Source organism: Pipra filicauda, unplaced genomic scaffold, assembly GCF_003945595.2.
Source record: "Pipra filicauda isolate LSUMZ 115617 unplaced genomic scaffold, ASM394559v2 scaffold540_size334518_pilon, whole genome shotgun sequence".
Lineage (NCBI taxonomy): Eukaryota > Metazoa > Chordata > Aves > Passeriformes > Pipridae > Pipra > Pipra filicauda.
Window position 1 is genome coordinate 51,446 of NW_024104688.1, and position 25,357 is coordinate 76,802.

Sequence of the window (25,357 nt, forward strand, 5' to 3'; positions counted from 1 at the left end):
AAGAGCATTATGTCTAGATTTTAAAACATTTCACTGAAGAACAGTGCACCATAATCTTTCCAAATGTGCTGCTGTTAGTAGTCTGAGCCTACTTATCTTCGACTTTTAGACCACATCTAAACTGTTTAACTGGTCTCTCAACCAGTTTAAAGGAACCCCTGCTATCAAAGTTTAGGTCCTTATGTAGACATATGCTCATCATGCCTTTCTCTCTCACAAGGGGAAGAAAATCAACTCCAGATGTCTCTCAACATATAGGTCTGTTTTCCTAAATATTTCAGGAACAGACATATCCAAAATCTCACCATCCCCCCAACCCTACTTGTCACTTCTGTTTGTATATTCAATAATTCTGTCAGCCCCTTCGATCCTGTCAGAAAAATCCCACTGCAATAATTCATGTTGACTTGATCAACTATCACATCACCCAATTCTCTTTCAAGGCTATATCTCTAAGGAAAGAGGTCTCAGCCCTAAAATTCTATTCTAAATTTCTTCTTCCTAGAAATTTGCATTTCTGCCTATCTTACAACACAGCTTTGTTTGTCTGAGCCTAACTTAACATGAAAGCTTTCTTTCACGTCACTAAAAAAATCTTGAAATAATACACTTCCCAATGGGCCCAAAAGAAACATCTACTTAACGAGAAGCCACTAGCGTGGGATGTTCCAGTTACTGAGGTTTTGGTCCATTTAATTTTTGCCATGTTAATTTATTAATCAAAACCCTTAAGTGAAAAGCCTTGTAGAAATTTCAATGTATTCCACAGCTGTGTTTCCAAGTCAGATTCTGCTCTGATAAAAATACATAAACAAACACAATTCACTACATAACTAATTTCCACAAACCCACACTGGTTAGTATTATATTCCTGCCATGTAGTTTTTCATTAATGGTATTACACAGCTCAGAGACCTTCTTGATCAGCTTTTAAAATTTACTGCAAATGATCTTTTTTCTCCTGCCTTATACACCTGCTTAACAAGGATGGTTATAACCTCAGTAACCAAAGGGATGAAAATTTTTAGTAATCATTATGTAATGTGGCTAAATCATTTGGCTTTAAAGAGTTACAGTTATTGAAACCTTGTACCTTGCCTTCACTAGAACTGACAACAGAACTAGCTCTGCCTAACAGGAGTCAAAGCCATGAATAAAGCAATGTTTAATATATGGAAAAACTACTTGCTCTTCTTAACTGTGAAGTTAAGAAGCGTGCCACTGGCTTCTTTTCACGCTCAATTTCCTCCTCCTTTCACTTGTTGGGTTTTAAAGCAAAAACTCATACCCCTTTTATTCTCCTTAGGACTCCAAAGACTCCAACACACTTAATCTAACATTTACATTCCACGTTCTCAACTTGAGACAAAAAAATAATGAGTAGTAGCATGGCAGCTCTCTGTAGCTCATAGGGCTCACGTACTGAGCTCTATCTGAATATGTGAAAGAAGCATAAATAGACAGTTTAAAAGCCAAGTTTTTAGTTATAAAAAATAAAGTACAGCAATTTTGAAAGGTGAAAGTTCTTTCCTCCCAAAGGAAATACCCTCTTCCTTTGACTCTCTTTTTTCTACAGTTGATTAAGAGTTCATTTTACTTTGTTCAGAGGGTAAAAAATTTAGAGCTTATTTCCATGTATTATGAACACCTTTGTTTCATACAGTAATTTTTCTTTTAGCTTTTTAATTTGTAAACAATTCATACAATTAAAGTCCCTTTCTTTTAATTAATTTGTGCACAGGTCATAACTGTCCAGATTTTACATTAAATAAATTTTTTACTTGGTGACATGCTCCTGGTTTTCCACACTAAAATTTCACTGACCTCTTCTATTTGTTTACCTAAAGGCAAATAATAGTTTCACTCAACACAACTAATGCATCTTATAGCATATTTAGCCCAAAAAGCATTAAAAAAGCCTGTGGCAAATCTATTGCCTGTATTTCCCATATTTCATTCTCATCTGAGTCTTCTGAACACTTTTTATTTAAATACTCAATAACTCCTGCAGATTTGGATCAAACATTTTAACACTAGGTTTTTAATAACTGTTCCTTTACATACTGATGATATAATTTGGAGCTACCAACCTTTTCTATTTAACAGCTGAGGTAATGGTCTGCCACACAACAGATCTTTAGTGGTGGTTAAGGTCTGGAACAAATTGTTCTATTTCCTGGAAAAATCTGGCTGTCACTTGCAAACACATCTTGGTTGATATCGGTACCTGATACCATTTCTTGGTATTCCACTCTCTCTTGTTCTTTTACACAGACATAGTTGTGCTGCAGAAAATACACAAAGAGCTGTTCAAAAGCTCATACCAGCTCTCGTATATTGGCAGTGCCGTAGCCAAGAGCTGGTTTACACCCAAATTTTAAAGCACAAATGTGCTTTGAAAATTGACCTAATAGATATTACTGTGGTTTCCCACTTTTGTCTCCTCTCAGATTTCACACCAAGTTTGTGCTGTTTACATGCTCATGACTATTACTACATTTATATTGCTATGGAGTTTAATGTTTCTCTTGTTACAGAGCTTACCAAGTCACCTACATGCAAGCACTGCTCCAACCACCAAAATTTACCAACATTCCCAACCAAAAGATAAAATTGAATCAACTTATTAACATTTCTTTGAATATTATTTTTAAAAAATCTAGAAAGTAAGTACAAAATTAGTTACTACTAAATAAACAAATCTTAATACCTTCAGGAAAAAAAGGCAAAGCTTTTTGATTATGTTGTGTTTGTTTTGTCGTGTGTTTTTTTTTTAAATCTCTTAACATTTGGTTTTAGAAATATAGAAAATAATCTCTCCAAGCAACAAACTATATAAACATAACAATGTAAACCTAATCTGTAGAGTTGATGTTTACTTAATAGGCAGAGAAACTGAAACACGAGGGTCTAGTATTGACCTATTTAAGACAACAGAGGAAGAGTGTGTCATCAAAAGAATGTGAAAAACAGCACAGGGACAATCTTGAACATTTAACAAGCACTGGAAAAAGTCTTAAAGGCAGCTGGAAAAAAAAGTAATTCTCATTTAAATGAGGAAAACAGAAGCTAGCAGCAACTGACCCTTAAAAGGACATAGTTAAAACAAAACCAAAACAGGAAACAAGTGGACAAAACTGGTAATTATTCCTTTCTCATTTAGATGTGAACACACTTACTGTGCTTTAAGGATAGAATTATTTTTGAAAAGTTGATAAGTAGTCCATTTGATTTTAACATATATATGTGGACGAGAGGCTGTACATGAGGCAGCAGTGTGTGCTCGTGGCCTAGAAAGCCAATTGTATCCTGGGCTGCATCAAAAGCAGCGTGCCCAGCAGGTCGAGGGAGGGGATTCTGACCCACTACTCTGCCCTTACGAGACTCCCACCTGAAGTGTTGTGTCCAGATCTGGGGCCCCCAGGACAGGAAGGACGAGGATCTGTTAGAGTGCGTTTTGGTTTCGAAGGGATGATACCATTTAACAGTGGAAAATTCATTATCTACACAGGTCCTGATCTGTCTTTATGCAGCCACCAGTAAGGGAACATGCAGCTCTCATACTACAGGTCTGAAAGCAGGCAGCCAAACCCTGCACCTACCTCTGTGCCTGCTCATGCAGATACAGGTACCCAGCAGTACCCACGTCCTCAGCAAGCAAACCAAGATTGTCTCTAAGAGCCCTGACACGTAGAGGTCAGCATTTTGGACAGTTGTTCCATTACATCCTCTGCCAGGACAATCAGCCTGGTATGGAAGCTCCATTACAGCACTAAGGCTGGTAAAGGCTTACTTTAAGGTTAAGTCTGCACTACTTCAGTCTCCACCCACAGCTGCATTTTCCTGGTGTTCATCTGATTAGGCTGTACACAAACAACGTACTCAAGAGTTATCTCATTTTCTTATTTTTCACATCAACAAGATCAGGCCAAGAACTCTGATTTCACTTCAAAACTCTTAGCAAACATTCAAGGGCACTTCAAACTGTAAGTGTAGCTCATCCAGCTGTTGAGTTAAAGACAGCAAACAACAAGCAAAACCTTGCCTCCACGAGCAGCACAGCGAGATCAGATGGATGTTGCTCCTAAGGCTGGAATGGAACGCCTGTCAATGCACTTTTCAGTGTCCATGCCCATATCTTAATAGCTCTGCATGTGGAGCATAACAACAGCATTGCCTGCACACAAAAGCTATGAAAGGGCTCAGATAGGCTTTCTAACAAAGTAACTAATACTCTCTTGATTTATTTTACGCATCTCACCATCTGTACTTTTCTTTGTCGTTCAGCTAAATGCTCCTCTCAGCAGCAACCTCCTTCCCTTTATATTTTGCTCCAACACTGGTACGCTCTTTATGTGAGAGAATTTTATTGTCCTCACATAGCACCACATTAAGCCAACTGTACAATTACCCTGAAATCTCACAAATTCCACCTCAAAGTGCAGGACTATTCAAGTGCTTTACTTAATAAAGAGCATAACACAGCACTGGATTTTTTCCCTCTTCAGATTATTTCCTTTGAAATATGATGCAATCTCTGTTCAGAATTAATCTAATGATTGATTTCAAACTACAAACACTGTTTTGCATTGGAGCATTTATCTTCCAGCATACTGAATGGTTTGTATTATAAAGTATTTATTTTTCTTTTTATTACTTTGGTTTTGTTTGTTTTTTTTTAAATCACAAGTAATGATTTCATAAAATAAAGAAAACCCCTGGGGTCTTTTCTGTTTCTTGTACATGGTATATGGTATTCAATGATTTATTAAAACACACTACAAGTACTTTTGGTATGATTTTATAAAACTATAAACCAAAAATGTTTAAATCATAACTACCCTGTCATCAACAGAAATCACTTGCAAAAGCAGGATTGGGAGTGAGGCAGAGCCTAGAGCTCAAGTGGGCTGCCAGGAAGGCTTAAGTCACAGGCTGCTCTTCTCCGAGAGCTTTCCCATCTGGGCCATGGTTCAGCCAACCACAGGGTTGCTCAGTCAAGGCATAGGGTGAGGATTGTGGCAGGAGCCAGAGGTTAGACAGAGATAAAGGCTACAGCATTACACCAGGAAGTAAACCCCAAGGAGTGCAGTGTGGCACAAGATACATAAAGGAAAAATAATCCACTATAAATATCAGCTGACATCTTTACTGATTCGGTCACAGTGTTCTTCTCCTGCTAGTTAAAATTACCAGCATTACTGCTTTTAAAAGTAAAGTTTGACTATAACCTTTGGCCAACTGCAGGTTGCAAAGGAAGTCTTCCTTGATAAGTAAACTTATGCCTCTTTTTTCAAATTCCTACATCAAGTGCACCTTTCCTTGAAACGACTGAATTCATACAGCTCTTATGTCATGATGAGGTAACCAGAGTTCTCCAAGTACCCTCTTCAAGAATGCCTGATATCTTGTATACCTGTATAGTACCTCTTCTTTTCCTTAATGTTCCCGGATATTCATGCTTTTTAAATATCAGCTCTAAACTTTGTACTGAGGCTGTTATGTCATCCCTAGTATTGTAACTTCATCATTCTTTCCTGGAGGATCTTTTCCAGATTCTAAAGAACTGTATGTGAACTAATATATAATAAAGTTATAATCTCTCTCCTACTCTACCCCCTATATACTGATGTAAAAATAATCAGAAAATGCTTCTTTTGAACTCCATGTTTAATTCTGCCAGGGTGGTAGGGATACTTCGAATGTAAAAATGTGGTTTGTAATGATATCCTGTTAAGAGCGAGATAAAAACAAGAAGGAAAAAAAGTAATAAAATGAATACAAAATCCCCAATCCTAATGAGCAGTAAGGGAGACAGTAACAAGAGATGAGAAGTCATAAGTCACTGACAGATGAACACTAAAGGAACCACATAAGCACAACCTTGAGAAGGTCCACACAGAACTTTGTAATTGATAAGAAAAAGAGAAATCAGGTTATCTGTGTTTATCAGCCTCATGGAAAAATGCAAACTTAAAATGGAATATTTGAAAGGCACTAGGAGACCATGCAGAAAGAGCAGCACATGGAAAAACCCAAGGTCAAGGTCAGCAACTGCGTAAGGGCCCTGTGACGTGAGCATGAAATTAGACATATTTAGGGCCCACTCCACTATTTAAGGAATTAGTGAGTGCGGTTATCAAAGGAGTGAGGATCTTGATAGTTTTGCCAGTAAACATGAGCCCTGATCAGCCAACAAGAAGAACTAAGCTTGTGCTGCCTGCACTGTTCATGTTTATGTGAGTGCTGCCTGTGTTTCTCTTTTCTGCCTCTCTTGACTCTGTGGGTATCCACATGTGTATTGTGAGTCCCATCCATGCAATATACACACAGCCTTGCCAGACTCAGTCTTGCAGCCTGGAACAGCAGCACGCTTCATTAAACAGGCCTGTGGAAGAAATCTCCTGAGTTGAAAGTGAAGGGCTTTGGTTTCCCTTACCAGTCTGCAATCTTCCATTTTCAAGAATGAATTTTAATCAGAAAGTTATTGAATAAATTCAATGGGGTAAGCACACTCTTCCTGAAACTGAAAATTACTTATTTTATAATAGTCTTTACATAAAGTCCGGTATCAAGAATTTCCTCTTTTGGCCTTGGAAACAGTTAAGTAATAATATTTGGGAGAGCAAAACACAAAGGGTGAAGCCTCACAGTGTATCCTCCTCATTAAAACCATCCACTCTGCCGCTAACAAATGCGGTCAGGGCACAGGAGACAACCCAAACAGAAGTATTCTGTTTCAACAGAGTTTCTAAAATAGTTCTTTATTTTCTACTGAATTAAGAACAGCACAAGCAAAACTACGAGAGCACATAATTGCAAACTTCAGGCAGTACAAATTAGGACCATTACACAAGGGGCCACGAAATATCTCCAGGTTCCACCCCCCAACATCAATATCACTGCAAGATTCTGCAAGGAGTCTCAAAAATGCAAAGTATACATTACATTTAAAATACAGACTTCTGGTACAACACTTACAGTGCAGGATATTCTGAATGGCCCCTCCTATCATCTAAAGTCTGAGTCATACCTCTATAAACACACTTGTTTAATGTCTCCCAGGAAGTTACAGAACTACTGCATCTTGCAGTATCAGGCCCATGAAGACAGTCTCAGCTTGTTTGCTACTAATACCACCCAAATAAAATAAAATTTAAACAAAACCACTTCTAGTCATCTTATCATACTGACTATCCAACATTCACAGCATATCTTGTGGGAAAGAGAGGTAAGAAATAAGGCTCCTATTCATTTTTCCTTCAGCACCAATGGGCATGTGTCTGAACTTGAGTTAGTATAGAGAAAGACGTTATTAAGAAGTGAGATGAATCCCTCTCTGCCACTTTTTTCCTCTTAACAACAGTGCATTTTCAGTTGAAAACTCAAAAAATGGAGTGCAAAAACACTTCTCCCTTTATTGTTGTTTATAACATTTTTCACATTTCAAAGGATCTTAAATCTGTACCTCTCACTGGGCTGTCATTAAATAGCCATTAATGCAGACTTCTTTTCACACCATATTGATCGGTGTCACTTGTGCTCAACTACCAAAATGTACTTTGTTTCCAAAAATTCAATGAGCATTAATTACACCACAATTATACCTCAGATTTTTATTTATTTTTATCCATCTGATTTTCAATTTTTCCACATTTGCAGAGGAAGGAGAGGGTAACAAAACGTGACACTCATGAAGGAAACCTAATTATAGTGTAGATTCTTTGCAAGTTGCCACAAGCCCTAAGGCACTGCAACACACAGCTCATCCAAGCATCTCATGAATGCATCAAAACATTCTTCTGATCATACGGAAAACTGTGATCATTTAAATGACATTCACAAATGGATTTAAAAGCAATGGCCTGTGCATACTTTCTGAATAGTTTTGTTCTTTATCAGAAACCATTTCACAACGAAAGTTCACATTGAGCTTACAGGCCACGTTCACCAAAACAAAAAAGCTATTTTGTGCAAGTTTCAATTTTAAGAAGTTCCCTTTTTTCCCCCAGAGACTTCTAATCTTCAAGATTATACGGAAGAAACCATAAGAGAGGGATTCTCAATTGAAAATTACCTGTAAAATTACAAGCTTTATAAAAACACTGCTTTTTCTACATCCAATCACAATCTAAATTGCAACCTGAACCCATGTGCAAGACATAAAGAAGCTGGACGAAATAACATCTACTTTTATAGCTAAGACAGTACTTTAAAGCCAAGGTAGAGACTTCAGGTATTAGCGCACACTTCCAGCTTCAGGGGACTTTTCAATTCCTGATGTACCTAACCATGTACCAGACTTCTACATTTGGTTTACACAGAACAAAAACACATTTCTCTCTAATGGTCTCCTAATCTATTTATGTAATAACTTTAATAAATTTAGCATGTTTCAAAAATCGATTTAAAGAAAAAAGAAAACAACTGCCAAATATACACACCAGGAAACTACACCAACATCAGCTGCAGTAGGAAGAAAAGGAATAAGAGGAAGAAATATTAATTAAGACACATTTGAAACCTGATGGAAGTGAAGGAACAGAAGAAAGTTAAATTGATGAAAATGTTAAACAAAGACCTTGAACAAATCTGAAGGAAAAGCAGAGAGGAAAAATTTAGCCATGGCTTTTTCAAAAAGCTAGGAAGAAGAGTTGTAGGAGAATTCAGCAACCGAGGTGGAAAACCAAGTAACAGAGAGTTGTCACACCTGCTGTTAGAACATAATGCTGTAGATCTTTGTCCATTTGACATCTGCTTGCAGGAAGAAAATTTAAAGAAAGATGGGAATGAAATAATTAACATTAGTGCAGAAAGGACAAGTCAGACAACAGAGTTTGTTCTATGCCATGACGTATTTTGGCTCATGGTGTAGCACAGAGGATTTTAAAAGAAGCAGTGACAGTCACAAGTGATTTGAGACTTCATATAACAGGTACTGCTGACTGCCAGTGAGGGGATGCATAAGATGTTTGTGACTTTGAAAAGCTCCTCTTTCAATCACACAAGAAGGGCACTAAGACATCCACACTTACAGAAAATCGGAAGTCATGAAAATAAAGTCTCCTAGTATTTTTGTTGCTCTCATATCCTTAGTTGGTAACACACTTGAATATTTGTCTTCTACGTTTCACCCTCTCCCTCCAAATGAAGGTAAGAAATAATTTACACCACTTGCCTCTCAGGCTTACTTATACAATCAAACTTTTACTAGCAAATTCAGAAAATGATCAGGCATCTGATCAGGCTTCTGCAGTACAGTCATGATAGACTGTGGCAGTTCTTCACATCACTGAGATCAAGTCAAAGATTCAAACTCAACTAGTATCTGCTGCTGAGTGTTTCTTATCTTTCGGGAGGGGAAGCCTTATGAGGTGAGAGAATTTTTAAATACCACTGGGAAGTCACTATGAAAGTGGCCACACGACTCCCTTTTGCTCTGAGGCAGTTCAAATTTTCCCCCAGCATTCTTTTGTTAATGAAGGACTGATGACTTGTCCCATTAATAATTCAATAAATTCTAAAAACATACCAGTGAAAAAACAGTGGCTGAAATGGCTAAAAAAATTTCTATGACTTCTATATTATGCCACAGAACTTCTCCCTATAGTGTGAATTTTACTAATTACACATTTTCTATTAAGAAAAAAATAGAATAGTATCTGTTCCACCTAGTAGCAATGTAGCTTCTTGATGGATCACTGGAAGAAGGGATCTAATCACTGGACCAGCTTAACACGACCCAAAAGAAAGGAGGTAGTACTTGTCTCTGCATGGATGAGACAGTATTATTTTCCCAATAATTACTATTACAGCTATTTCCTAAGCAGCAACAGCTGACTGTCAAGAATCCCAGACATAATGGATGACTACCATATGGAGTATTCCTCACCTCAAATCGTAAAGCCTCTTATGGGAAATCTGACTGTGCATGCAATAACTGACTGGTAGCCCTAAATAACAGACAATAGTTTCAAAGGACCTCAATCAGAAGTCTTTTTAATTTTAATATTTCCTTCTTTTTTTACATACTACCATTCATTTCTTTTATTTAATTTCATAAAGAATAATATTTAGGTATAATGTGAAAAACACTCTTGCAGTAAGGTAGGCTACAAGAAACTTGATACATAACGTTTTCCATAATTACAAAAAAACCCCGTGACATTGTGGCCAGTCCTGTTCATTTTGCCTCAGTTTTGAACAGAGGCATTCTCTTTTTATACTATTTCCACAGATGAAATATTTTTTTTGGATGCAAGTAAATATCTGGTTAACGTCATTTGTTCTCCTTGGCGTTGTAACAATGAAGGTGTCTTAACAGACCAAGTGATGAAGTATTTTATCATTGAAATCTGATGTCAAACATACGGTGTCACTCAAAGTTTATGAATTTGCTAGTGAATAACAGGTTGACTGCAAAGTCATAGAATCACTCTCTCCTTCCTTGTTTATTAAGTTGCATTCTTGAAATCTGATAGCATTGCTTTCTGTAAACTTGACTATGATTTCACTTCTAGGACAGAAAACATGATTTCTTTGCACCTACTTTCAAATGCAATACGTTGCTAAAGAAGAGGTGAGATTTTTTCTGTTTGTCAAAGGAGTGTAACAGGACTACAGGAGTAGACTTTCAAATTAAATGCGTTAAGTATGCTTTGACTTTAGCTGGAATACGTGCCAAAAGGCAACTTGAAGCCTTCAGAAAGCCCTTCCAAATTATTTTCTTCAAATACAAACCTTTACAAACACTAGGAGATTTATCACTAACTACTAGTAATCAGTGGAAAAATTCAAACTGGATAAAACCAGCATCTGCAGAGCAGGGCAATAAAACAATGCTTTTCCATGCTTTGAAAATTCGAAGCTTTAAGCATAAATCAGGCCTTTAACTATGTGGCAGAAAATATAGTCCTGGGATCTCACATTTGTCTGTTATCTGAAGAATTCCATATCCATCTCACAAGGACTAAGGGAACGATCCCTGAACTCAAAGACATGCAGCTGTATTCCATATGACAGTTACACAGCAAGGTCAGAAAACTCTGCTTCGGTCCATAACAAATAATACAGAAGCAATTTTGAAAACTTATGGTCTGCAACTTAAAGGTTTTTAAATGCCAAAGAGAAGCCAGACTGCAAATAATGATGCTTTTAAGTTACAGTTAAAATTATATGACATTATTTGAGTAATTCACTAAATAAATTCTGACAGCCCTAATAAAACCAATAAAAAAAAGTCAGCATTTTTGCCTAGCTGAAATGTTATACTGAATGTTGAGCAAGTGGTAGTCTGAAGACATCTCAGAGACACTCTTTCACTTTCAGCATTGTTAGACCACATATGCCAAACAATACTTTCTTTTTGTGAAACAAACCCTTTCACTGAACACTGTTTAAATAAAAAGACACTCCCACTAAACTTTTAACAGATTTTAAAGTTTTTAAATAAAACCCCACTGTAGCCAACAACTAGTATTGAATAAGGCTTTGTGCTATCCAGCTACTGACATCAAAACAGTCTTCCTATGTGCAATGTAGTCCTGAAAAAACCTGATGAATTTAAATGAACTTGTACTACACTTATTTTACAATGCATTTAAGTATTTTTCCACAGTGAGCAATCCACAGCACAGTATTTCCACACTTCAGTAACTGAGGTAGAAATCAACTTACCCTATGTTTTTCCTTTACTTTCTTCCTGTATTCTTCTTTGTCAAATTTGTCTTCTTCACGCAGTATCTCTTTCGCTTTATCTAAGTTAATACCGGTGGCGTCGTCTTCCTCATCTGCTTTCGCCAAACTGGATTTTTGCACAGGTGGCCACTGCTGCACTAACTGAATTAGACATGCCAACAAGAAAAATAATGGTTAAAATAATTTTTTTCCACATCACACTTTTGACGCCCTAAATATTCCAATACATTATTTTTCTAGACTAAATAAAAAGGCCATTTGCAAAAGAAACAGATTAACAAAACTTCAGGACAACAGAATCTCAGATACCTTATTTAACATCACATTCAGTCCAAAATTAGTATCTGAAAATAGTGTCTCTGCTATATCACGTTACTGTTTAAGGGATTCACTTTAACTTCTTCCCCTAATTTTCTCTCTTTGCTGAATGGAACAAATAATTTCAAATCCTGTTAGTTGTTTTGGGAGAAAAAATGTATTTTCTTTCAAGAAACGATTCTCCAAAATACATCAACAGAAAAGAACAGGATTAAATCTAAACAGTACCTTTCATGTAAACAACCAATATTCCAACATATTAACTGAGACAAAGATGAAGTAAGCCTTTATCACAGTACACAAAAAAAAACAAGACTGCAGGTTCATGTTTTGCGGAAAGCAAAGAGAACAGGCATGGAGGGTTTTTTTTTTTTTGTATGAAAACTATATTGGAAATGTTTGATGATTCATGCTGATGAAATGTTTGATGGATGACATACTGAACACATCCAGCTTCCCTTAAATATCTGAAACTCTGAAGTTAAGACAAAGACTACACATTCAGCAAAATACCCCCATCTATCTTGTGACCTAATAGTTTATACCTGGAGCACACATTTTCAAGGGACAGTCTTTGCAAAATCATTCTTGCTTATGGATTGTTAGGGTAATAACTCTTTAAAAGAAACTATGTGGCAGAAAATATAGAATGCCTTTCAGTACAAATGCAAAACCAAACACGTTTAGGACTCCCTAATGCACACAGGGTGTTATTCACCAGGTACTGACAAACCCAACTTCCACTTTCTTCCACAAAATTGAGTTTGTGTAGTTATATTTTCTAGAAAGATACATTTCTTAAAGCACTTTTATTTTATGGAAGAGAAGTATGTGGAATAGAACAGTAAAATTTCAAAGCACAGCTCAGAAAAAAAAAAAAAAGCTAGAACATCATCCATAGATGCCAACCTTTTGTTTCCTTAAATAAGTCACCCCTTTTCTATTGTGCTGATTTTCAAACTATAATCTTTGTGATAATTTTTCTTCCTCCATCCCTACTCCTTTTTGCTTCGTTGCATAGATACATAAAACATTTGCATATGAATTTTCAGATGAGACAACAGCTTCTGAATATCTAAAAATATCTGAAATTTTAATTTCCAGTCAATGGGACAACCTCTAAAACCTTTTAAATTCTATCTAATGTCAGTAATTATCTATATGGCTACACTCCCTTCACCTGCAATATAAAATTTTATTTATTTGTGACTAAATTTTATTTAGCCACAAAAGCAAATTATATACTTGTGAAGATGACCTCTCTTTCAGGTTATGGCTTACTGAAATTATTCTAAAGTAGAATAAAAAAAAAAGAGAACTTATTTTTTATCTTAATGCTGGAAATGGAAAAACAACATACACAGCATCTGAAGCTTTGAAATCAAATGTTAGAAAAGTTTATGGAGCATGGATACTTCTAGTGAGGTTATCGACACAGGGAAACCCTAGAGGGAGTAGCATCCACAATAGTTCCTTTCAGTATAAAATCAATACATTTTTCCAGGGTCTATTAAAAGATCCAATTAAATAACTGGCAAATTTCCAGGCACTGCTACATCAGCACTAGTAGGCCAAATTTGGTACTTCCTTAGCCTTCCTAACAAAACTTTTAATCTAGAAATACTGAATGCTGGAAAAAAACGCAGAGACTTCTTTTAATTCCAGTACATTAAATCAAGACCTGGGGGTGTTTTAGCAAATAGCTACAGGAAAATTGTTTTACATTTCTGTAAGGGAAAAAACAGCTCTCAGTTCCACCTGAAATTGAAGATAATAGGCAGAAAAGAGATACGGTTCTGTACCATCACTTACAGCTCTCATACAAGTATCTGACACATACAAAGAGGAAAAGAGGTCAGTGCTCAACATTCCTCTTTTTCCCAAAGAAACTGAATTCTAAATGGAAGCTGAAAACTTCTGCAAAATTTAAGCCAATTACAAAAAACCATATTTTTGAAAAGCTTATCTTTTTATACATACAAAGTATATTTTTTACTTTCTAGAAACTACAAATTCAGTTCCCACCAAAATACAGTTATTTTTAATTGATCTTACCTCTCCATCTTCAGTAAAGACTATTTTTGTGTTAACTTTAAACTTCTTCTTCAAAATTTTTTTGGCTTCTTGGGTTTTAGTTGTTTTCTTCTTCACCTTTGATTTTGATGCACTCTGTATAAAAGAAAATGAGATTTCTTACAGGTTTTTCCTCGTCACAGGGTATATGCTTCGAACTTCCTTAAAAGTAATTAGATGTATTAAAATGTAATTCCTAAAACACATCAGTAAGATTAATATCCAGTAAAAATTAGCTTGCAGACCTTTTCATAAAAAGTGTTTTAAGCAGGTCATATCATCAAAAACTCATTTACTCTGATAAAAATTCAGCATAACTTAAATCCTGCCAGCACCAGGACACCCAACTGTCCTAGTTAGGACAACTGAGACCAGTTCATCAGGGTATGGGTGTAACCCAAAACTGTGTATTCTATAGCCTTCCATGCCATTTCCCAGAAACTGTTATCAATGAACCATTTACACCATCTGCCCATAGAGCCTGACTCCTCAGGCTATAAACTAGGTGTTAAGAGGCCTGTGAGATAGGAGGATGCTCCTGTCCTCACACCCTTTGTGGAACTCCCCGCCCTGAGGGAAGTGCTGAGCATTCCTGCCTGAACTGCAGGATATATAATCTTGGAGTCTTGGAACATTTTTAACCACTCTGTGGGATCCAGAGAAGGACTGCGGCTCATCGCTCTCAAACAGACTTGGATCACCACCCTATACTGGACTCCAATCACCACTTTGACCAGACTGCAACAGCTCTCCCACCAGCAGGTTCTTCCCCTCTCCCTTTACTTTGGACTCAAGCGGGGCCCAAGGAACACCACGTTGTTCATGCCCCAGGGTACTGGGTTATACATTTGGGTTTTGTGGGTTAAGACCAATTGTTTGTTTGTATGATTGTACTTACTGTATTATTTTAGTAAATTGTTATTCTGACTTATAATCTCTCCTTTGAGTTGAGTTCATTTCCCCTGCTGGTTAACTCTTAAACCAGCACACCGACTCATTCAAATCTCACTAAACTTTTTGGGACAAGGACACTAGATTCACCAGCTTATGCTACTAGCAAGCCTCATCAGACAAGAAATACCTTATAATTGACTTGAAGCCATTTGCTACAACAGATCAGACACCACTTTCATCTCACTCGGCATCACGTTCTCCCCAGGCAGCACAGTACACCAGCTTTAGTTACTTCTGTGTCAATGAAGGCCACAGGCGGCCACGCAAGAACATTCCTATTTCATAACTTTCGTCCCTTACAGACCCATCAGGTTGCAGAACATCAGCGCCAAGAGATGTCTGCCAAATTTAGCATTAAATAACATTTAAAAATCACAAAAGTTATAAGCAGTACAGAAAAAAGTTGTAGTGAAACAAAGTGGTCAACACACCAGAGAAATTAATGAGGAAGTCCACAAAGATGTGGAATCCACATATGGCCAACGCAGGTTTTACCGAGGCAACCATCTGGTCGCAACATCATGGAACTAACAACGTGGAGATTTCCAACCCCCAGCTCTTCTTCAGAGAACTCTCCTTTCAAGAACAAAGGCCGTATGTGTTCAGGACACAACACAGAGGATGTTTTCAGCAATAACTGCCATTGCATAAAGTTCTTTATAGCAAAAGGTAGTCCACATGAATATGTGGATACTCCCCAGGGGAAGACTCACAACTCATTCATCGTCCCACAAAGGCTGCAATCTCTCCACTACTCAGGAAAAAGTGCCTGAGAAACAGTCACTAAGCTGTCTAAACTTCTAATAAATAACAGAAAGCAGTCAAAGCAACCAGAGGGAAAAAAGAAAAACTGAACTTGTTCTCACTTTCATTTTTTTATTTTGGCCATTTTAATCACTTTCATGTTCTATACCAAATCTACTATAAAAGAAAGCAAAAAAAATAACTCAGAAAGTCACTGTCACCATGGTCAGCACACTAATGCACTGAAATACAAACTATAAAAGAGAAAAATTACAGTTCTCCTAACAGGAAAAATGGTTTGTGACAGCTACTGCGCTGTGTGATCAAGCAATAACCATATCTATTATAGAAAATAGCAACTGCAGCAGCACTTTTGTCCTCAGTACAGTCAAAATTTTTGTTGCACTGTGCAGCTACTACTAGTTAGGTACATCTATAACAGCTCAGAAAGCTGTGCTACTCCTTAATGACTGCTGCATATCCTACAAACACAAATTGTTTGAGAATCTGCATAAGCTTAAAACCCTCACCTCAAAATATGGAATACTTAGTAGAACAACAGGAATTGTCCAAAGGAAGAATTTAAAGAGAGGTGTACTTCACAATGGTAGTACAATACTATTCACTACCACAGCATGTTCTTCCACCACTTGATTTTGGTTTTTTGTTTTTTTAACAATCTTTAATTTCTGCACTGCCGGTATTATTGGTACCAGCATAACATCCTAATGTAAAAAAAAATGACTTTAAGTTTCAAATTAATACATCCATATTTTGCAAAGTTATATTTAACTGTGAATTTCAGCTGTTTATATTTCTTCTTTTAAAAAAGGTTTTTCTAGTTAAGGAGCTCAAATGTCCAATGAGTTGTCTTTGCATGCACACACAGGCAACATTTCCAATTGTATCTTGTTTCCCCTCCCTCCTCTGAATTTGATGCTGCAAAGTTGCATGGGAAAAAATGGGATAGGACAAAGAAGAGAAACAAGAGGTGGAGAAGAAACAAATGGGAAACTAAACTCCCTCACTATACACCTAAAAAGCAGTGTGAGATCAGCATGTGAATTTGGCAGATTTATAATATGCAGCATTAAAGAAAGGTAAGGAATTAGAATTTTAAAAAACCTACAGAAAAGAGCACGAGTATAAAACATTACACACTCCCTAGATAATTAAACTGTGTTTTCTATTAGGACACTTTCATTGCTTTACTAAACTGAGCACACTTCAAAGACAACTTTGAAGGCTCCTTCAGTTTCAGATACTGTCTCCTGACTGACTGCCACAGATGGGTTCATATATCTAAACATTTTCATCACAGATGTAGGCACGACTTGTCCAGACTACATGGCTTCAGTGTTCAGCGGTAGAAGTGGTGCAGCCTAGAAGGGACCTTCGGTGTATTAGGGCAGTGTTTCCTGACATGGTTTCCCTGTTCCAAGAGGGAGGCTACACTGTCTAGGATAGGAGTTGGGCAGATCAGACACAGAGTGTACAGGGTCCTGGGGCTACCACAGGGTCTCATAAATGCTGATTTGGTTCTCTCCTGGGGACCTCCCTCACATTTTTCCAGCATCCCTATATAATCCTAATGTCTCTCTCTTCTGTCACCTTTCTCCCTCCATATGTCCTCCATTATCAATGGCACCCCTGTGATGCCCTCACCCAAACACCTAATGTCCTCACCCAAATTTCTAACACCACTGCCTGTCTTTGCTTTGACCCCACATTTGAACAGCTACATTGAAACATTAATTTCCCATCTACCAGGAGTCTGATTCATCCATTTTAAGAAGTGCAACACCACTGGATATCAGAACTCAGGCTTCCCTAATCTTCAGTGCCAATCCCTGGTTCCCTGTGTTTTCAAGCCATTCTGCTTACTAGTTTCCCATTTTCATCTTTTGTAATAAGAGATACCTGACAATTGACAAGCAGCAGGTTGACATTCTCCACGGCTTTATCTCTTTTCTTCACAATGAGCTCACCACAGCAGCAGGCATCACCAGCTGCTGGAGGTTGCCAAAAGATTCCCTCCATCTGTTTGCCTCAAGTACTTCAAAGAATACAACTGTGTCAGGAGCAGTGACTCCTCTCTGCTCAGTAAACAGCTGGAATCTGGGGTCACAGGCTTTGCAGGCCAAAGTACTATGATATAAGCAGCTACAAGTCAATGGAGCATTTCTGCTGAGAGTCAGATATTCCCCCTAATGCCAGAGCAAGCCACAGGCCTGGGCATTTTAAAGTGAGGCGAGAGGGCACAGCATCTATCTACATTGAGTGGCTCATTCCAAATCCTGCTCAACTACTATGTACTACAGTAAATCCATTTCTAAAGATGAATTATTCCATCAAATAAGCCATCGATCCAAATAAAATAGCATGCATGATCTAGGCATAGGTTTTCATGTTGTTGTAAAAATATCAAAGGGATTCTGCATTTGAACTCCAGTTGGTAACACCAGTTCAAGCACCAACTGGTGCACACACACCTCCCTGTCAGTAACCTGCTGCTCACCAGTGCATACATTTTGCCCAATACAACAGGCCCATCTTTTCTTCTATACAGATGTGGTAATAGTTAAACTGATCAAACAAGATGAGAGCAATAATCAAACTCTTTAAAATGGTATATAACAGTTAAGCATTGGAAGTTTAGAGTCACTAAAGTTTATAAAAATTGCATAAAACATAGGCTCAGCTGCAGGGTTTGGGGATTTTCTACTGTTACTAATCAAAAGCCTAAATTTCTTTTTCCTTTTGTACATGCCAGATGGTTTGTTGGATTATTTACTGAGTAACAATAAAAACTAGCTCTCAGAAGCAAAGAAAATTCAAACATTTTGATACAGAATCGGTAAGAATACAGCTAATATGCAAGTTCTTTTCTATTTTTCTCAAGAAGAGGCAGGCTTTTGTTTTCTGGCTTAAAACAGCTGATATTCTTAAGCTGAATCAATGACAAAGGTTTTCTAAATGAAGATACTGACAAGTTTAAGACATAAGATTTACTATTTTTCAATTATAATATTTTTCTGAAAAGATGGTACTAGAAACATGAATGTCAGTAAATTCTGCTATTCTAATATGGAATAATTTTCTTATTAATACAATTTTAAAGTCAATAGATAGACTTGAATATGTAATCCTCGGTAACTCAGGATCAAAGCACTTACAGTCTTTTACCACAACTAAGACAAAACACATTTGATTTGACCTTTCGAGGTTACAAATCATTAGTGTAAAGTTACTTTGTTTCTGACTATAGTTTGCTTTTTATTTCAACTCAACACACCCTTGAAAGCAAGCACAGTATATTCACTACAAAAGTTGCCTGAAGACAGCACTACATTATTGTGGCAGGGTAAAATATCAGTAGAAAAAAAGTTAGAATCAATTTTCCAGTCCTGTTAGCTAAAACAAGCATTACTGCATTTCTAGCAGTTTTGTGGGTTTGTTTTGTCCCTCCTGCTTATATCCTGCAATTCCTAGGAAGAATGGTGCCATACCTGGATGTATTTTCCAGTCTCTCCCAACGTTATTACATTACTTTACCAAGAATTCAACAGCAACTGCCTCTGAGAAACAAAAATCGATGTGGGACTCAATTTCACAAACTTGTTTTGTATTTCCTCAAGAAACTGCCCACAACAGAAGCAGGTATTATCACATTTGCACCACCACCAAGCACACTGATCCCCTGTCAAGCTACAGAGTTCAGACTCAGATGTCATTCCCCACAGAAGACATAGGCTCGCAGATTGAAGCTACCAAACCTTAGACAAGGAGAAGAGCTGTCTTCCTCTTCATGCCACAGAAAGCATAAAGACAGAGATGGTTTCCATCTGGTAGGCACCTTTCAGAATAAAGGTCGTAGGAACTTTCAAAATACTAAGTATCTTCCAACCATTAATCTTAAGCAGCCTACCCATAAAGCATTACCTCTCAACCCCATAGACTTCCCAAACTCAGACTACAACACTTTGATCACCTACCACGGAGATTTATTTAGAGGAGAGAGAAGTGTTCACTCTTCCTCACAAATATCTAACCAGAGAAGAAGCAGTGAGTTACAAACTTCATCCCTTACACATAACGATTAAAGACAAGGCTGAAAGCATCAGGAGAGGTACAACAGCCAGACTTTGAAGTCCTGTCCATATTACTTCAAGCACCTACACAACTCTAAACACCAACAAGTTTCCTCTTGAAAATACAATTTGACTCCAGTAGCCATCTGTATTCCTGTTGAGTATAAAAGGAACAGAGAGGCAAAAATCCTAGGATGAGGCATGACCACAAGGAGATGCATGGATGCTGCTTTTCTATGATCTGTGATAACTAGGTGGTCTTTATTTTAACTTCCAGTCTGCTTCTCTGCAATGGCAGCTATTTCTGTCCTTCCTCATTTCTGCTGACTGCTCGTGAGTCATGGGCTGTTTTGCATTGTCGTGAACATCAGAACAAGCCAAAGCCATGGAGCAGCAGCAGGGCAAAGCTGCTTTCACTAAAGAACTCTCCTGAGCTTTCAGAGGAAAACAAGCTTCTTTTCTTAGCATGTGGTGGTGTTTTACTTTTCACATAATACAAGTGGGGCTAATTTTACTTCGGTGAAGTATTCTAAGTTTTTACTTTTTAATTAAATGTTAAGAATTAGGAAGCTTAAATTCATAGACGCTATCCCTTCAACTTGCATAGCATCTGTATACCTCACTGAGGACAGTTTTTACCATGATAGTTGTGACGATACAGAAATAGGGAGGTTGGTACTCAAAAGACAAAATCAACACTCCCTATATGTTGTTCTGTTTGTTTCTCTATGAACTTTTAAAGCACATTAGTCAATTATCAAGATAACACAATCTTCAGTTTTTCAAGCGGTGCCTTAAACTAAAAGGGTGTATTGATGGGGGGGATGTTCTTGTTGTTTTGGTGTGTTTTTTTCTTCAGGGTGTGGGTGTTTGTGTTATCTTGATTTTTTTCAGCTAGTAATGTGCAAGATTTCAAGCAAGATACTGAAAATCCATGAAGTTGAAATTATTGGTTGGTAATTCTTTACATAACATTACAGTTTGAACAGGGAAATTCTAGACAGTTAAATTACTTACTACATCTATTATTTCCTTTCTAAACCTATGGAAATAACGTTGATTTTAAAGGAGACCATTTTCTAGGGTAGAACAACCCAGAGAGAGAACTGAATACAGCTTCACAACAGTAACAGTTGTGAAGAGAAGGAAAAAAAAGAGCATAGATATGAATCCTTTCAAAATCACAGCAACAGGGAAAAAAAGTAAATAATAAAACCTTCTAATAACCACTATTCAACATTGCTGATCATATGTTGTGATTTAACCCCAGCCAGCAACCCCAGCTGCTCGCGCACTCCCTCCATGTCAGGATGGGGGAGAGAATCAAGAAGCATAAAAGTGAGAAAACTTGTGGATTGAGATAAAGACAGCTGAATAGCTAAAGCAAAAGCCCCACATGCAAGAAAAGCAAACCAAGGAATTCATTCACCACCTCCCGTGGGAAGGTAGCCTTCTCCAGGAAAGTCAGACTCCACCACATGTAACAATGACATGGGGAGGCAAACACCATCACTTTGAACATCTCAACCCCTTCCTTTTCCTTCCCCCATCTTTATATGCTGAGCATGACACTTTATGGTCTGGAATGTACCCTGGGTCAGTTAGGGTCAGCTGTCCTGGCTGTGTCCCCTCCCAACACCTTGTGCACCCCCAGTCTCCTCGCTCGTGGAGTGGGGTGAGAGGCAGAAAAGGCCTTGGCTCTGTGTAAGCCCTGCTCAGCAGGGACTCCCTGTGTTATCAGCAGTTTCCAGCACAAATCCAACATATAGCCCCATACTCAGTACTATGAAGAACATTAAATCCACCCCAGCCAAAATCAGCATTCCATGTTTTGGACAAAGATCACAAGACCAGCAGCTCATCACACTATCATTCCAGTTTAAACTGCCTTTCAGATCAAAGAAAGAGCCATGGATACAAGAAACTATAGCCAAGACAGACTTGCACTATGGCAACCACATGCTTAGAGGATGGTTTTGATTACTATTAGAACAGAAGATTACATCTGAATCTGAGTTTCATTAGCGTTTTGTGTTTGGGTGCAAGAGTTTGGTTAGAGGAGATGTCTTAAACATTACACTATTATTTTCCATAAAACAGATTAAATTAAGCCATGAAAGTTGAAAAGAACTAAATTTAAGATTAAAATTTCAGCAGAAGGTAGGATTAAAAAAACTTGCCAAATTCTAAAACAGCAGGAATTTTCTGCAATATATTTACATTATGAGCTTGTATTTTAAAACATGTATTTATTCAGGAGATCATTTTTACTTGTATATAGAGTATGATAGCAGATTAAAAAAAGGAGAGAGTCACCAGTAGATGCGTCCCTGTTCAGTATTTATCTCTAACCACAGACAAGACCCAAGCTTACATACAGAAACCTTCATTAAACAGTTCTTCAGTGATAAATGTTACTCCCATTTCTAACTGATGCCACACAGCAGTACTTCTCTAGAATGCATCTAAAACACTGAAAACAACTAAAATGATTTTCTACTGAATTATTATGCTTTTTCTATGAATGAATGCATGTTCCATGTGATACCTGACTGTTCGTTTCAGTAGCTGATACCAAGACTTAAAAACAGAAGTTTTGGCAAAGGGTAAAAGGAGATAGATGAAGTTTCTCTAGCAAGTCAGTAAAAAAACAAACAAACAAAAAAGGCAAATATTAAGAAAAATATGTTGATATAGCAACATTTACTGTAAATTACTGAACTTACTCTGTCAATTACAACTTAAAAACCATAACCGTTTAGACAATGGTACAGACATCAGCATTTTCAACACAAACTATCTTTGCATTGGACATTGGGGATTCCATCAGTAGCTGTGCACTTCCAACTATGAATTTAGGTGAGAGAAAGGATTTCTTTCATTCCACACACCCCCATATCTCCCCACTCATTTTAAGATGTTTATTTCTGCTTTAACTATTTCCTCTTGTTTCTTTACAGGCACTTTAGAAATGCTCGGGTACCATTCCTACTCCTGAAATACTATTCTTGTATCCTCACAACAGCATTTAATAGCTACAAATTTAAACCCAATCCTGAAAATATTTTTTTAAATGTGTTTTTATTCATACATCCATGAGAAAACTTTCATGCTTTCATTTTCTTTACTGAATAATAGAATGTTAATGTTTTATCCTAATATAAAATCCCAGAACACGAGAAGGAACCATGAATGACAGCACTGCACAATCAATTTTTCATGCTATTTACTTCCCTATCTTTCCCTCTCCCTCTGCTTTCCTTTTTTTTTTTTTTTTAATTTTTATATTATATATTTCCTACTCCTCCACAGAATAGGAAGATTTTAAATAATGCTTTGTTAAAGGGCTGAGCTCCCCCAGCCCACAAAACAAACATTTGATTCACAGACTATAAATTACCTAATTGTACAGACAACTCTATTTGTATACACCAACAAACGGTTTTTGTCATTCATCTGCAAAACCACTGTAGCTCATTTTCCAAATCTTTAAGTATAAGAAATAAGACCAACAAACAAACAAACAAGACTAAACAAACCACACCAAAAAACCCAAACCCTACATTTATTATTGTAAGATCTAATATGAAGAAACCAACTATGACTTCTCATGCAGTTTATTTAAATGAAAGGTGTAGTAGAGAATAGTGAAATATTCATATTTCATTTTCATTTTCATGGCTAGGCTTCGCGAACGAAGATTTGGGAAGGCTTTATCCACATTTGCTACAGGAAATATTCATATATTTCTAGGATAAAAGCAAAATTAAGTTATAATCGAGTATGCCTGACTAAATGTTTTTTATTTTCATTCCAGAATACTGTAATTCAAAACCAAACAGATTAACATAGCTTTTGTTTATTCTTGGGGCCAGGGTTGGTAGAAAAACATTTTCCAAAAGAAACACAAGTCAATATATCCTAAAAACTCAGACTGCCTCAGACTGTAAATATAAAAGTAGACAATGATAATTAACAGCACTAGTAACTGCAGAGCCAGATCAAGACATGAGATACTTTCATTCTACTCCTGCCTGCCATTACAAGGTATGTACCATTACAACACAATCTTCCTTTGATAAAATCCAACAGAAATGCACAGTAACCAACAAATTCCCCAGCATTTCTACAGCCAAGAGAATTTGATGAACTGCTTGTTGTTATCCTAAATTGAGGATTATATCTTAATAAATGAACAAGTGTTCTTCATACAACATCAATTAACAAGCAAACACCATGATTTTGTTGACTGCTATTTATCCCCCCTATTCCAGAGCTTCCATTTTTGTGAGAACGAAAAGGCTACTATGAAGATGCTATTTCCAGCAAAACTTGGCAAATTAGAAGATCATGAACATGTCTTTGATATTACTTAAAACATAGCCCCCTTTTGTTTGTTACTTCCAAAAAAAACCCCCAAAATCAAACCAAACCCAAACCGCATAACACATCAAGGTGTGGGTGAGGAGCTAGGAAAACTTGCACCTGCTTTGCATCTTTTCTTCTATTATGGATCTCCAACAATGACAATGTTGAGATCTTTTCTTTATTTTTAACAGGTGAAAGATTCTGCTTATTCATCCCCCACTAATATTTCACATGAAATAAGGCCCACACTCACAATGGGAGTGAGGGGAGACAGGTAGGAAGTGGAGGGGAAGGAAGGGTTGCCCTTCCCTTAAAGATGAAAGGAACCCTTAAGTCCTTCAGGTGTGCTGAGAACATGCTGTCTTCTGGACCTTATAATTTTTCAGTTTCCGGAACCAGCAGAATTGCTCCTCTGCTCACAGGCTGCACTTAATATCTTACTGTGAGACAGTAAAACCGAAATATTCAGAGAAACGTTAATCACTGGGTTATACAGTCAATGCTGAGCTGACATTTAATGAACTGATTAATTTGGCCTTTTTTAGTCAAATAAAGATCATTGTGTTTAATGTGACTGTATTTTCTAAGAGTTAGGACACAGTTATTCTAAGGGGAAAAAAAGAATTTTCTGCATAATTATTAAGGTAGTCAAAGCTTAAATGAATGTCATAATATTGTTAAAATTATGGCTTAAAAATACTCTGCAGAAGAATCTTAGATCAAAAGGTGAGATGACAAGACCAAATTTCCATGCTGTTTTTCTTTAAGGTTGAATATATTTTACCATGTGTGAGCAGTGTGACCTTCCCTTTCTCCTTCAAAAGCCAGAGGCCAGGTCCCAGAAACACAACAGTAGCCAAGGCTGAAGCATCTCAAAATATTTTGTTCTCTATATTCTCCTGATCTGCCATCAGAAAGTAACAAAACCATTACTTTGCAAAGAGAAATATATCTCAACTCTCTCTCCCCCCCCTCCTTTTGCACAAGCTAAAATCACAACCTATGCCCATTTAATTACCACCCCACATCAATATTCTCCACAGGTTGTGACCAGAAAAAGCAAAAACTGCAGATGATTTTTGTTCATTTGAGTAGTGTAGGTTTTTCAGCAG

General features: G+C 37.1%; 1 protein-coding gene across 1 annotated transcript in view; it reads right to left on the reverse strand.

Annotated features, from left to right (window-relative positions):
- Positions 1 to 25,357, reverse strand: part of DDX10 (DEAD-box helicase 10) — a 169,760-nt gene that overhangs the window by 51,092 nt on the left and 93,311 nt on the right. The window contains exons 14-15 of the mRNA XM_027712757.2: positions 14,071 to 14,184; positions 11,677 to 11,838 (exon numbers count right to left, since the gene is read on the reverse strand). Of these exons, the coding sequence (XP_027568558.1) occupies positions 11,677 to 11,838; positions 14,071 to 14,184 (276 nt within the window). The remainder of the gene's footprint in view (positions 1 to 11,676; positions 11,839 to 14,070; positions 14,185 to 25,357) is intronic.